General features: G+C 40.6%; 1 protein-coding gene across 1 annotated transcript in view; it reads left to right on the top strand.

The window, feature by feature from the left end:
• Positions 1–8,687, top strand: part of HSD11B2 (hydroxysteroid 11-beta dehydrogenase 2) — a 40,295-nt gene extending 31,608 nt beyond the window's left edge. The window contains exons 4-5 of the mRNA XM_075836929.1: positions 1,455–1,592; positions 5,608–8,687. Coding sequence (XP_075693044.1) covers positions 1,455–1,592; positions 5,608–5,960 — 491 coding nt within the window. The 3' untranslated portion in view covers positions 5,961–8,687. The remainder of the gene's footprint in view (positions 1–1,454; positions 1,593–5,607) is intronic.
• The last annotated feature ends 4,646 nt before the right edge of the window (positions 8,688–13,333 follow it).

Consider the following 13,333-nt stretch of genomic DNA (forward strand, 5'->3'; position numbering starts at 1 on the left):
CAATAAAATTCACCAATATTTAGATTTCCTTTTGAAAATCTTCAATTAGCAGACAAAGCCCCCTTTTTTTGGGGGGGGGGGACATGTGTAGGTCTGACACGGACTAATGGTCTCACCTGACAGGTCTATAAAGCTGTTGAGAATATGATTTTATGTGGAGTTCCCCCTTAACCTTCCATATGGTCACATGAATATCTTATGAATATATTGGACTATTGATTTTCCGTCTTTGTGGTACAGTACAAGTGCTTTGTATAATTTTCCTGTGATGCTTGTTAATGTGAACTGGTCAAAGGTTTACACCTTATAATATTTGCCAATTACTTGAAGCTTTGCCAGCACCTTTTCATTGAATAAGCACATGAGTGGAATCTGAAGCTTTGCCCGTTCATTCATGCAGTGTCACTTTATCAGTCCTAGTACTGTAAGTTGGACTTTGATAAGGACCTTGTGTTTTCTTAGCACTTCAGTTGACATCATGATCATTGGTGAAAGGAGAAGAAACAAAATTCTGAAAAATGCAGTTCATTCTTTCCTCTAATATAACAAATGATCATAATCAATGGACTCGACCAGTGTAGGCCGATAGGTCAGCAGGACAACTGAATGGAATATGAATATATCTTCAATCTTACAGCTCATTATTAGAAGGATCCCACGGCTCAACTAGTGGTGTAGATAGGGGGAGCAGAGGTTGTAATTGTATCCAGGGTCGGATACTTGAGGAGACCTAAAGAACCCCCTGCCACCTAAGAGGGCATCCGTAAATAAGTGGGATGGCATATAATGAGAAATTCACAATCTATTAATGCTAGACCGAGCTATACAATTATATAAAATATTACTTTACTTTTAGTATTATACATAGATCTTATTTATGCATGTGACAGGTTGCCGGGGGGCTCATTATAGATTAGTGTAGCTTCACTTGAGAGGATCACTGACACTTTTGCCTGAAGTTTTAAGACCTGACGGGGTAGATGCTGTAGGGGAGGCAGGACAAGCCAGTTGCTGCTGAAGCCTCACCTGGATCTTCACAGGGGAAATCCACTTCTGAGAGGTCATAGATATACTTTGTCAGAAGCTCTTATACTTGGAATATATGAGCTTGGTCAAGTACCAAAACTATAGCACACCGAACACAATTAGCACTGCTTGGAGACTTCTTAAACAATATTCTAAACCCATGGCCGTGCAGATAAATGGTAATTTGCTTAAAATATTGTGAGATTTCCAGTTACTAAAATCTCAGAGCAGGGTGAAGGGGATGCAAACACAATATGGAGTGGAAGCTCCTTCATTCTGGAAATCACTGGTCCAAGCTCATAAAAACCACCAATGTGATCTTCCGACATGCATCTAGCTTTTTCCTTCCAGCTGGACCTCTAATACCAACTGATTTTTTTGCACCGTTGTATGACATTAATGTACTAAACATCTCCTTGGTCTTATAGGTGAACACTCATTCCCATTTTTGGCTGCATATGGCTCTTCTAAAGCTGCCCTGAGTCGAGTTATGGACACATTTCGCCATGAACTGATGCCCTGGGGAGTGAAAGTCAGCGTGATACAACCAGGGTCCTACAGAACAGGTATGTAAGAGTCGGGATTTCACATATAGATCCTAAAATAACGCATCTGAACAGGTCAGGTGTAGACTGTAGTTTAATCTCATGTTATACCTTTGGACATGTAGAAGGCTTATTCAATAAAATATTTTGAAAGTGAAAAAGTAAGCAAACAGGCAAGAAGCCAGAACAGTTGCTTTTGCATTGTAGGAACAACAAAAAAAGGAGTAACATAAATCAAATATTATCTATAGACAGAACCGCGCTTGTGCCGTTCCATCTTGTGCAAAAACGATATGATCACAATAATACCACAAATTGCACTAAGAGTGCAACAAAGAAGTAAGAAAGTGGAAAGAAGAGAGAGAAAAAGAGAGGGGAGGGAGGAACTGGAGGGAGGCATAAATAGGAAATTCTTAGAATTATCCGAAACTAGTAAGCGAGAGTTGGAGATGAGTATGGAAGATCCACAAGCCCCAGATCTTGAGGAATTTTAGGTGGGTATCGGAAAGAATGCTAGTCAGCTGTTCATTAATTTCTTTCCAGATTGGACGCTTTCATAAGTACGGAATAGAGGGTTTCTTCCAGGCATGGGCTATGGTTTGCTTAGCTGACGGGAAGATAAACGTCAGTGATTGATGTTGGGCTTGGGTGAGATCAGAAGATTTATAGTGAAGCCGGGCTTCCCAAGGGTATATGCGAAGAGGTTTGTGAAAGACCGCACGGGCTAAGCAATAAACACGGGACCAAAATGGCAATACGCTGGAGCAGGTCTACCGCACATGCAACATATCACCAACAGAGGCACATCCTCTAAAACAGTTGGCAGGATAACCCGAAACTATATGGGCTATGCATGCAGGGACCAAGTACCAGGGCATAAGAATCTTATATGCAAATTCCACAGTAATCATATTAATAGAGCGGGAGGAGACTGTGTCCCACGCATTGTTCCAATCACCTCTATCGCTTGTCCCAGTTTATCCGAACAGGAGTATGAGTAGTATGATGGGTAATGCTGTTCAATGTAGAATAGACAAGCGAGAGAAGACCACAAGAACATAGAGATGTTTTACATATGCGTTCATAGGACATGAGAGGATGGGAGGAATCAAAAATATGATCGTGAACCAATTCTTAAGTTGCACATAAAGGAAAATTTCTGACTGGGGGATGGAGTATTTATGTTTCAGTGCCTCAAAAATAAAAAAAAAGGCCAAGAGAGAAGGTGGTGAACCTTTTCAAGGTCATTCACGCATCACCAAGAGAAGGAACCGGGGGAGCTCTATTTAGACAGAGTTTTGAGAGGGAAATGGGGAGAAATTTGCCTGAAAACTTAACTGTATCCCATGCCCGTAGTGAGCACCGCATAAGTGGACTAAGAGTGGGGTGGATGGTAGAGGGTACCCATAAAAGGGGAATCCATTGGTAATGGGGAAACATTAGGTATTTCCAAAATTGGCCAGAGTGGCATATCTGTTGTGTAATGTGGAATAGAGAGTTGTGATATAGTGGCAGCCTGATAGTATCACGAAAGATTAAGAACACCAAGTCCACCGTCGCATTTGTGAGCTGTTCAAGGTGCGTTGCGGGATACAAGGCCTACCCATTTTTTATATAAAGGAAATAAGGCGTTTTTGCAGAAGTCGTAGGAGGGCACAGGGACTGGGAGAGTACGAAACAGGTAAAGTAACTTATGTAGAATGGTCAATTTTGTAGCAGATATTTGTAGCAGATGTAGGGGATATATATTTTGTCCCCATTGACAACAAGGAGGTTGTCAATGGGGACAAGCTGGACATAAGACTAGTAATAAACCGCAACATAGGTCGGTAGTTAGCAGAGACTAAATAGTTATTTAACGGAGTGATTGGGAATGTAGAATCCTTTTTCATTTTTTACTCATCTGCGCAATCAACACATGGGTGTACAATCCATTGGGAACTGGCCTATTGAGGACATGACACTACTGGTGTGACGTAGAGAGAATGATACATCTCTAAAACCCTCCTTTCTTTAGAATTTGCACCACTAGCTTTGCACTTTATACAGTTCACCTGTATGAATGAATGTGAAGTTAAAGGGGTTGTTCAACTTTATCGCTCCTTCTACATTCATTATACAAGTGCTACAGGTATGCGGGCGTCTGCCTGTGTCCTAGGGAGACCAGTTGGTTTACCATCGACCTTGTAAAGGTGAACAACCCCTTTAACCTTGGTTATTGGTGGTCATGTGACTTTGCAGTAAACTCATAAAAACAATTTATAAATGGTCCAGACTCGTTAATTGGGCTGGTAGACAACAAAATATAAAAGCACCCTAGAATGAAGCAGTAGAAGGTGAAATGTTATTTTCTACGCAGCTCTCATACGTTAAGTTGATATAAAAATAAGTAAATAGTTCTAACTCAAGAGCTACTTTCGTATTAGCAATATGACCTCCAAATAACTGCTGCCAGCCCCAGACAGGAACAGATGAATTTTTATTTTTTTTGCCTAAACATTTTTTATTCCAATAAAAGCATCTGATGTACCATTTTGCCACTTTATGCTAGTTTTGCTTTCCACATTACTAGGCTGTTTAATCTAATAGCAGAAAATTGGTTAAACATTTACTATTTCAAACAACAATTTGTCCGTCTTGTATTTTCTGTATATTCTACAATAACATGATTTCTGCTTGATTGCCATAGGCTAATCTAACAAAGGCAACACGGCTCACAGGGCCATTTCATAAAGGTCAACCCAATAAGACATTTTATGTATAATTTTTAGCCAAGGTATTGATGCTAAGGTCAGAGTTTATTTTAAGTTGGGACAATATGAAGAAATCTGTAAACCAGAATTGTGCAACCAGCGATCTGTGTCTCAAGTAGGGACCCTGGATTTGTTTTTTTGGGAGCTCCCTCAATTGTCTAGAATCGAAAACATCTGTTAGAGATACAGCATGAGCATTGTCGTCCTGTGTGACACACAGTGTGCTGGCGCATTCAGGAGCAGGGCAATGACTGTAATACACAGCTGCAGCCCCACTCTAACGGCAGAGAGAAGAAAAACCTCTTCTCCACGCCGGTGACCCCTTGAATGCCGCAATCAAAGCTGACCACGGCATTCAAAGTGAAAATGAGATGGGGGACACCCCTTTGATAGCGTCACAAGAAATCCCTGTGATGCGATAGTGGCCCATACCTTGTATGGACAGACAGCCCAGGGTCCATTGAAGGACTCCAGGGCTGTCTGACCGTATTTCCTGTTAGGGCATACCGAGGTATAGTACACAGGCTAATGTGCTGGCATATAGATATATGCCAGTACATTAAAGTTAAAAAAATCTAAAATGAAAAATCCCCCCACAATGGGAGTAAAAACTAAATTAATAAAATAAAAAATAAAAGTTATGTTAAATAAAAACAAAATAAACAGTAAAAAAAAAATAGAAATGCTAATTTTTTACAATTTAATAAACTTTAGAAAATAAACATGAAATACACATATTTGGTATCGCCACGACCGTAACAACCCGTAGAACAAATGTATAACATTATTTATGATGAACGGGGTAGGGTGTAAAAATAAATAAAAATAAAACTTCAGAGGCACTGCTTTTTTTAAATTAATAATCTAAATGTACTAAAAAATGTCACATACATAAAGTACAACTCGTCCCGCAAAAAACGGTCTCATACAGCTACGTGGAACAAAAAAACAAAAAAAAAATAAAAAAAACATGAGCACCCAGATGCAAAGAGGGCAATATAAAAAAAAAAAATTGTTCTGTCCTTAAGGGGTCAATGTCCACCAGAAAGAAAAATAGCAAAGTATGTCTTCTTGGGATTAATTTACTTGAGGCTTTCTATTATACCTTTCATTTTCACTAGTGGTGCCCATGATATGGATAGGTCTAGTCTTAAATCACTAAGTGATGACATTAGGGTTGAGTGCAAGATCATTTGGGGATCTTAGATTACCTTCTATATTTGCAGATGTGACCATTGTGCATTGTTGTCCATTTTATCATTTGTCTGTATAATTGTTTCTAGGTGCTCATGACAACAAAATGCACTGGGAGAATCAACACAAAAAGCTGCTGGCAAGTCTACCAACTGAATTGCTCCAAGAATATGGAGAGGAATATATCAGTGAAACCAAAAATCTGTTTCTGAATTATGGAAATACAGCAAGCACAGACCTCAGTCCTGTATTAAACTGTATTACAGATGCCATTCTATCCAAGAGCCCAAAAGTGAAATACTATGCTGGGAAACGGCTATGGCTATTGTATTTCATTGGAATTTACTTACCACATTGTATCAGTGACAACTTCTTCAAAAACATATTCCTAAACAACAAGACTATGCCAAGAGCCCTTCAAAAGCAGAAGAACCACGAATAAGGGAAACACAATGATCCACCTAATTCTGCTCTTAATCAATTCCAATGTGGACCAATATGGTGACGTTCCATCCAGCAAATTGAAAAATAAACATACTAGTTCCTTGTATGAAGCTCCACGTTCTACTTGAGGAACTTGTGTTTAATTTGCACAACATCGCAGAAAAACCATCACTGGACACTGCTAATATGATGTGGGAATTTCCTTTTCATGTCTTCATAATTGAAAGTGCCTTCTCAGCAGTTCTAGAAAAAGGTTAAAAACATCTGCTATGATTGTTGGTCTTTACTGCCTTAGGTGCGCTACACATTCCAGTGGGACCTTCCACTTTTTTACTATACACTTTGTCTCTTCACTCTTCTAAACTGTCTGTAACTATATCAATACTGTGCTCTCCTAGTTAGAATCTGGCTACTTTTCAGCAACCGGATTGACCGTCGACTGGTCATGCACATAAGATCAGCCCGCAGAAGGATCTTTCAACCACGCTCTAACACACTATCCCTGCTTGGCCAAAAGTGCATAATACTTTCTATGGTGGCAGCAGGAGGTGGTGCCTGTCTATCTTTAGAGAACACTATAAATTAGACTAGAGCCTGTGGGGCAACCGGTAGATCTCGATCTACCGGGAGATCACTAATGACCTAGTTCAATAATAAAGGCATTTCAGTGTTGGAATAAAGCAGCCATAAGCTACAGGAAACCTAGGTTTTGTTACCATTCTGACTGACACATTCTTGCCTCCCCTACTCAAACAAATTAATTCTGTAGAAATATGCTGTGGTTTCGATCCCTTTTAGTTTTTTTAGAAAATATTTGCAGATGTACAATGGGATGGGAACATGTATGTTTGTGAAAAATCAAAACCATGTTATTATAGCACCTTGTACAGTGTTGCTTTTGTGAAAAGACATTTTATATTACGGTACACTTCTGTATTAGTACAGTAGACCCCTGCCTCCCTAAGGTTGCCTATCCCTAGACTAGAGATACCTAACCTGTGCGATTACCCTCAAGAGAAAATGTTGTAAGTGTTGTAAAAAACCTCATAGTTAAAACATAGTTGATAGATCCTGTTAAGGGCCTTTTACATCGGCCGATAAGCGGCCGGTGCAGAGAGCGCTGATAAAGACATCGTTGATCGGCTCTCGTTTGCTCCTGTCACACGGAGTTATGGATGGGGACTAACTGTTACGCCGATCGCTCGTCCCCATACATTATTATCATGTCGGCAACGAGTCTCCCTGTTTACACAGTGGGATGCGCTGCCGACAACGATAATATTTCACTTTTTTAAAACTATACGACCAGCAGATGACCGAGCGTTTGCTCGTTCATCTGCTGATCATTCCCATTTATACTGGGCAGTTATCAGCAATGAGCGTTCTATGAATGCTCGTCTGCCCGATAATCATCCGGTGTAAAACCCCCTTAAGCCATCTGACATGCATAATCTTTACTTGATATTACAAGATCTGTGAGACCGCAGATTAGATTACCGTATGTTCCTCTACCTGTAGATGACATTAAATTCCCCACCCTGCTGGTAACGACTGCTAGGGTTTTGTTTTTTTATTAGAACGGCCAAACGCTGAATATTTAGTATTTTTTTTTTGTTAGGTTCAAGTTATGTTCTGTTAACGCAGCAATCAATCAGACATTTTACGTGTTCTTGTTTTTTATAAGATGAGAGAACACTTTTATATGATCAGTTTATTATGATTTAGTAAATTTTGGATTTATGTGTGGCAGTTCTGGTTTGTCTTTTTTCAGTAATAATCTCTGATCGTGTTATGGGATTATTATGATAGAATCGTTAGAACTTTTATATGTAGAGATCTGAAATTATATTTATCCAGTGTTTTGAGCTTTCATTGCAAGTGTATAAAGTGCCTGCTCAGAATTGTGAGTTGTGTTCAAGAGAAAGCCACGTATCAATCAACAATTTATTTTCAAGTCATATTTAGATACCCCCTGCCGTGGTTCTACGGTGTAGACATTTATTTCCTAGTCCTATTGAGTGGCTACGTATCATTTCCATGTATGCCACTCTGGGAAGCGGGTGACAGTAATCTAGAGTCAATAATTCCTCTGATCCACCCATTGACATGCTCATTCGGTTTGGGTGAGTACTCCCTATGGTGGTCAGGTACCCTCAGCATCACTCATCTTGGACAAAATAATGAACTTGGACAGGGAAACGCAACTTGTTCAATTATTTATACCCCAGAGCCAATGCTAGATTGTATCTACCAACCCCCTAGACAATACATAGTTGATGGATCCTTTAAGCCATCTAATGTATATAGGGGCTTTACCTCAAAATCACCAGAAGAATGGACAGCGGAGGAGATTATTTTCCACCACCTGACTGGTTAGGAGTTCTAGGTATTTGTTTAATGTTTTAGATTATTGCAATGGAGAACTTTTTTTTTTTTGGTATATCTTACTTTTGGTGTGAGATCAGCACAGCAATTATTCAGAAGTCTTCATGTTCTTAATATGATACACCTATTCAGCAGATCAGATTTTATGATTTACAGCAGTAAGGTTTGGTTTAATGCAGTAGTTCTGGCTTGTCGGTCTATCCATATTATAATATAGCACAGTGGAGGGAAGTCGGCACCACTCTCAATCCTCACAGCATGGAATAGGCAGATAGATGCAAGTGGAATCGGGGTTTTTCTCATTTAAGCAAACTTCGGGCGCTGCTCAGCATAAAAACAGACGGTCTTGTAGTATAATGTGAATGAGAGAAATGAAAATGCGGCACTCACCCGTTTGCAAATCTTCTTAACTTTTTAGAAGATTTGCAAACGGGTGAGTGCCGCATTTTCATTTCTCTCATTCACACCATATTATAATCTGCCTATGATCCGGTTGTAGGATTATCATGATATAGCAGTTATATTGTTTTTATATGTAAACACAGAGAACACGCCTGAACTGTCCAGTTATGTCATGTGCAGTGTTTCCATTCGGAGTCCAGAGAGAGCTCCGATTTTTAAAAGTACATTTCTTGTTCCTGATGATACAAGTACTAGTTGTGCTCACTGTTTAGGATTAAAATTAGACAGCTGTATCTTAAATATACACACGTGAAAGCTGTCCTGAATGAGTCAGGGGTAACGATAGATAGATAGATAGATAGATAGATAGATAGATAGATAGATAGATAGATAGATAGATAGATAGATAGATAGATAGATAGATAGATAGATAGATAGATAGATAGATAGATAGATAGAATTTATGTGGTCTATCTATCTATCTACCATGTCAGGATTGCTGCATGAAACCACTCACTATAAATAATGATTCCTAGATTTGGTTATAAATCACACTTGTGTAATATGTACAATCATTCTGTTGTAGCAGTTATTATTATGCTTTACAAATATCGACATTATTTTTCTAAATCATTGTAATGCCTCTTTCTGTAAATTGCCTGTCTAGTTTCTAAATAATAAAGGTTTTATTTTTTCATAAATTTGTTTCCACATTTTGTCTCTTAAGTGTCCTAAAAAAAGGTTTGTCCTATATCTTGGCGACATTAAGAAGTTTAGAACTAAAAAGGCGTGGTCCCATCCAGACAACCCGTTTAGAATGAAAGCGCACTTGTAATCAACTGATCGCTGCAGGCTCGGCTTCTCTAACCTCTGGTGATCAGCTGTAATCGCCTGGGGAAGCTCTGTGTAGCAACTCTCATTTCTGCATTTAGTCCACTGGAGTGGGAGAACACCACCTCCCTAGGATATCAAAATGAAACAACCCCTTTTAGTGTTATAAATTATCCAAGAACCACAATATTATGCTATGGCTGTATCAAATCAGCGGCGCCCTTCCTGCTCCTTATCACACTGCTGCACTTCTCAAACTTGGCTGCTTCATAGTTTAGGTACGTGCACACGACAGCGCAAAATACGTCTGAAATTACGGAGCTGTTTTTAGGAGAAAACAGCTCCTGAATTTCAGACTTTTTTGCATGTACTTGCGTTTTTTGTGGCATCTTTTACGGACGTGATTGGAGCTGGTTTTCATTGGAGTCAATGAAATACTGCTCCAATTACGTCCCAAGAAGTGTCCTGCACTTCTTTGACGCAGGCGTAATTTTACGGGCCGTCTATTGACAGCGACGCGTAAAATTACAGCTAGTCTGCACAGAACATCGTAAGATGTTTGCAGACGTATTGGAGCCGTCTTTTCAGGCGTAATTCAAGGCGTAAAACGCCTCCATTACGTCTGAAAAGAGTTTGTGTGCACATGGTCAACTATCACTTTGTGGTAGACGTGACCAAATGTAAAAGTAGAGATGGGAGGTGCTAAGGTGCCTGGTAAATGACTACATTAAAGCCTGGGTAACGGCTCCCAATTTAAATCTTATACTCCCCTTTTGAATACTATTTTACATTTAGAATCAATGTGGTTTTCTGGGACTTAAACACTAATGTTTGGTTGGTAGGGGTCTGACGCCTGTCGATCAAAAGTATACACAAGCAGCAGCAGTACAAATTTATCTGACTGTTTGCTACAATTTACGCCTCGAGTCCAGGCAGTTTAGCTCACAGGTCCTTGCATAAAACGTAGGGCTGGGCGATTATGACCTAAATAAAAATCATGATTGATTGAATATATAATCTCGATTACGATTAATGAACCATTATTTAGGCCACATCCTTTTCGCATGCCTTGCCCCCTATTTGCATGCTACACAATGGAATTATTATATGTCCCCTGAGCCTGCTGTATACTACTGTATATAATATACCCCCTAACACTGCCCCCACACAGTATAATTTCCCCATAGGTCTCCCCACAGTATAATGGCCCATAGTGCCCTTACACAGTATAATGCCCCCATAGCTGCCCTCCACACACTATAAAATCCCCCATAGTTGCCCTACACATCCCCAACAGTGCCTAATAAAAATAATAAAATACATACTCCTCTAAGGCTGTTCGAATGATGAGTGGAGGAGATCCCTCTGCTCCTCCGGTCTGTGTGGCTTGGTGCAGACAGGCGTGATGACATCACTGCCTTGTGCCTGTCTGTGCCCAGCCGCTCACGGCCGGGTACAGACAGGTGCGAGGCAGTGACGTCATTGCGCCTTATGCGCCGAGCCGTGAGTGACCGGCGTTATAGTTAATGGTAGAGCAGAGACCTAACGGCCTGTTCTACCATTGGATTCAACTGTAACTGCGTCCCGAGGACACAAATACAGTTGAAACCGGGGAGAAAAAAAATAAAATAATAAATTGCGCAAGATGACTGTCACGAAGGGTTCGAGGACCCTCTGGGCCGTACCGCCCTGGCGGTAAGGCAGCTGGCCAACAGGATGCATGACAAAGTCTATAGTACGTATAGGGTACCTGTGGCAGCTCGGACAGTAGCAAGGCAGGCTAGGCAGGAACTTGGCAGCAGGTGGACGTCAGGTGTGGAGAAGCAGGTTAGGCGTAGAATACAGCACAGCACGGCAACAGCAAGCACGACACTAGATCAGGATACAGGGAATAGGACCAGGAAACACTGGGAGCAGGAAACACTAGGGGGCCATTTGCAAGACAGACTAGGAATACAACAACAAAGCTCAGGCATTGGACTATAAGAGGGGTCCAGCCCCCTAGTTCTGAGTACTCACGGGTCAAAGTTCAGAAACGAGTTCCGGTGCGCACACTGCCCCTTTAAGAGCGGGCACGAGCGTGCGCGCGCACCCTACGGGATCCGGCAGTGGTGAGTAGACGCGAGCGCTGGCTTCTCCTGAGGAGGAGGCTGGGGCCGTCAGGGGGAGAACGGAGCTGACAGCCCACAGCCACGGACATGACAATGACTTTGGTTATCTGCACTGAATTTCGGTTTCGTTTTCCTTTCCTGATCAATTGCCCAGCCCTACTAGAACGGATACAATTATATACATTCTCTACTGAAAGCTGGACTTGCTATGTACGGTTTGCTGCCTCTGTTTACTGCATGTAAATGGGAACACTTTAGTTTACATTCAAATATCTTGAAACTGGTGAGGATTTGCAATACAAAATATATTAGAAGATTGAATAATTGTTAATTTATACTTATATAAAACCAAAAAACTTTTTAAATTTAATACTTCTGCGGATAACAGAGCAAGCGAAGGACATAATTTACTGGTAACCAGCATAGTTAAGTAGCAGCGCTCAATGTCAAGTAGCAGCTATCAGAGCATATAGAGTTTTAGGCTGCATAAGGGCGTCTTTACACGAACGTGATATACGTCCGTGCTATGTTAGCCTATGGGGCCATGCAGACAGTCCGTGATTTTTGTGCAGTTTGAGTCCACTGCGTAAAACTCACGACATGTCCTATATTTCTGCGTTTTTCGCGCATCACGCACCCATTGAAGTCAATGGGTGCGTGAAAATCACGCGCACCACACGGAAGCACAGCAGTCAAAAGTATGATTGAAAACAGAAAAGCACCACGTGCTTTTCTGTTTACAAACATACAAACAGTGTCATAATGATGGCGGCTGCACGAAAATCACGCAGACGCGCATCATATGGTGATGACACACACGGAGCTGATAAGTGCCTTCAGCGCACGCAAAACGCCACGTTTTTGCACGCGCAAAACGCACACGCTCGTGTAAATCCGCCCTAAGAGAGCGCCTGTAATCTAAATATGAAACCTCCAAAATAGGAGACAAAACAAAATTCAAATAAATAATCAATTCATCTTTGTTAAGATATATTTCATTAAAATTCCAAGCTTAAAAATGAGGAGCATCTCACACACAAGCTGAGACCACTAGGTCCACATATTATACATTGCAGCAGTGAATAGTATTTGGGGACACTACCTAAACACAACACGCGTAGCAAAAAGGTTCTGACCCAAATAATCCGGTACAAATATAGTTAAATATACAGGAGACCCTAGAAAACCGTATTAAGGAGTGTCAAAGAACATCCATAAATAAAAAGCAATGTAATACAGACCAGGATGGGAAAATCATAACTGCCATTGTGGGGTTAGTAAGGAATTTTTGTAACCTCTGAGGCATATTTGGCATAAGTCACCCAGGGGAGTTTGGACCTGTATTAGCACTGCTAAAACCTGTTATTTCGTTCACTAATTATTTTTAAGTCTTCGTTCCAAAATGGCCAAGAAGGAAACCACATTCTCTATTGTTGTTTTGTGAAATGAGAGCTATAATATATGCATGAGGTTGTATGAAGTCTTAAAGGGAAGATGTCATTTTTTTATCATCTTGCTTTTAATATAATATTTTCAAAATTTTTATTTAATTGTGTTCTCATGTTTTACTTTTTAATGTTTTCTGACTTTTAGGCCTCATTCACACGGCAGGGTTTCCCGGCCGGGTGCCGGCCGTTCATAA

Source organism: Rhinoderma darwinii, chromosome 9, assembly GCF_050947455.1.
Source record: "Rhinoderma darwinii isolate aRhiDar2 chromosome 9, aRhiDar2.hap1, whole genome shotgun sequence".
Lineage (NCBI taxonomy): Eukaryota > Metazoa > Chordata > Amphibia > Anura > Rhinodermatidae > Rhinoderma > Rhinoderma darwinii.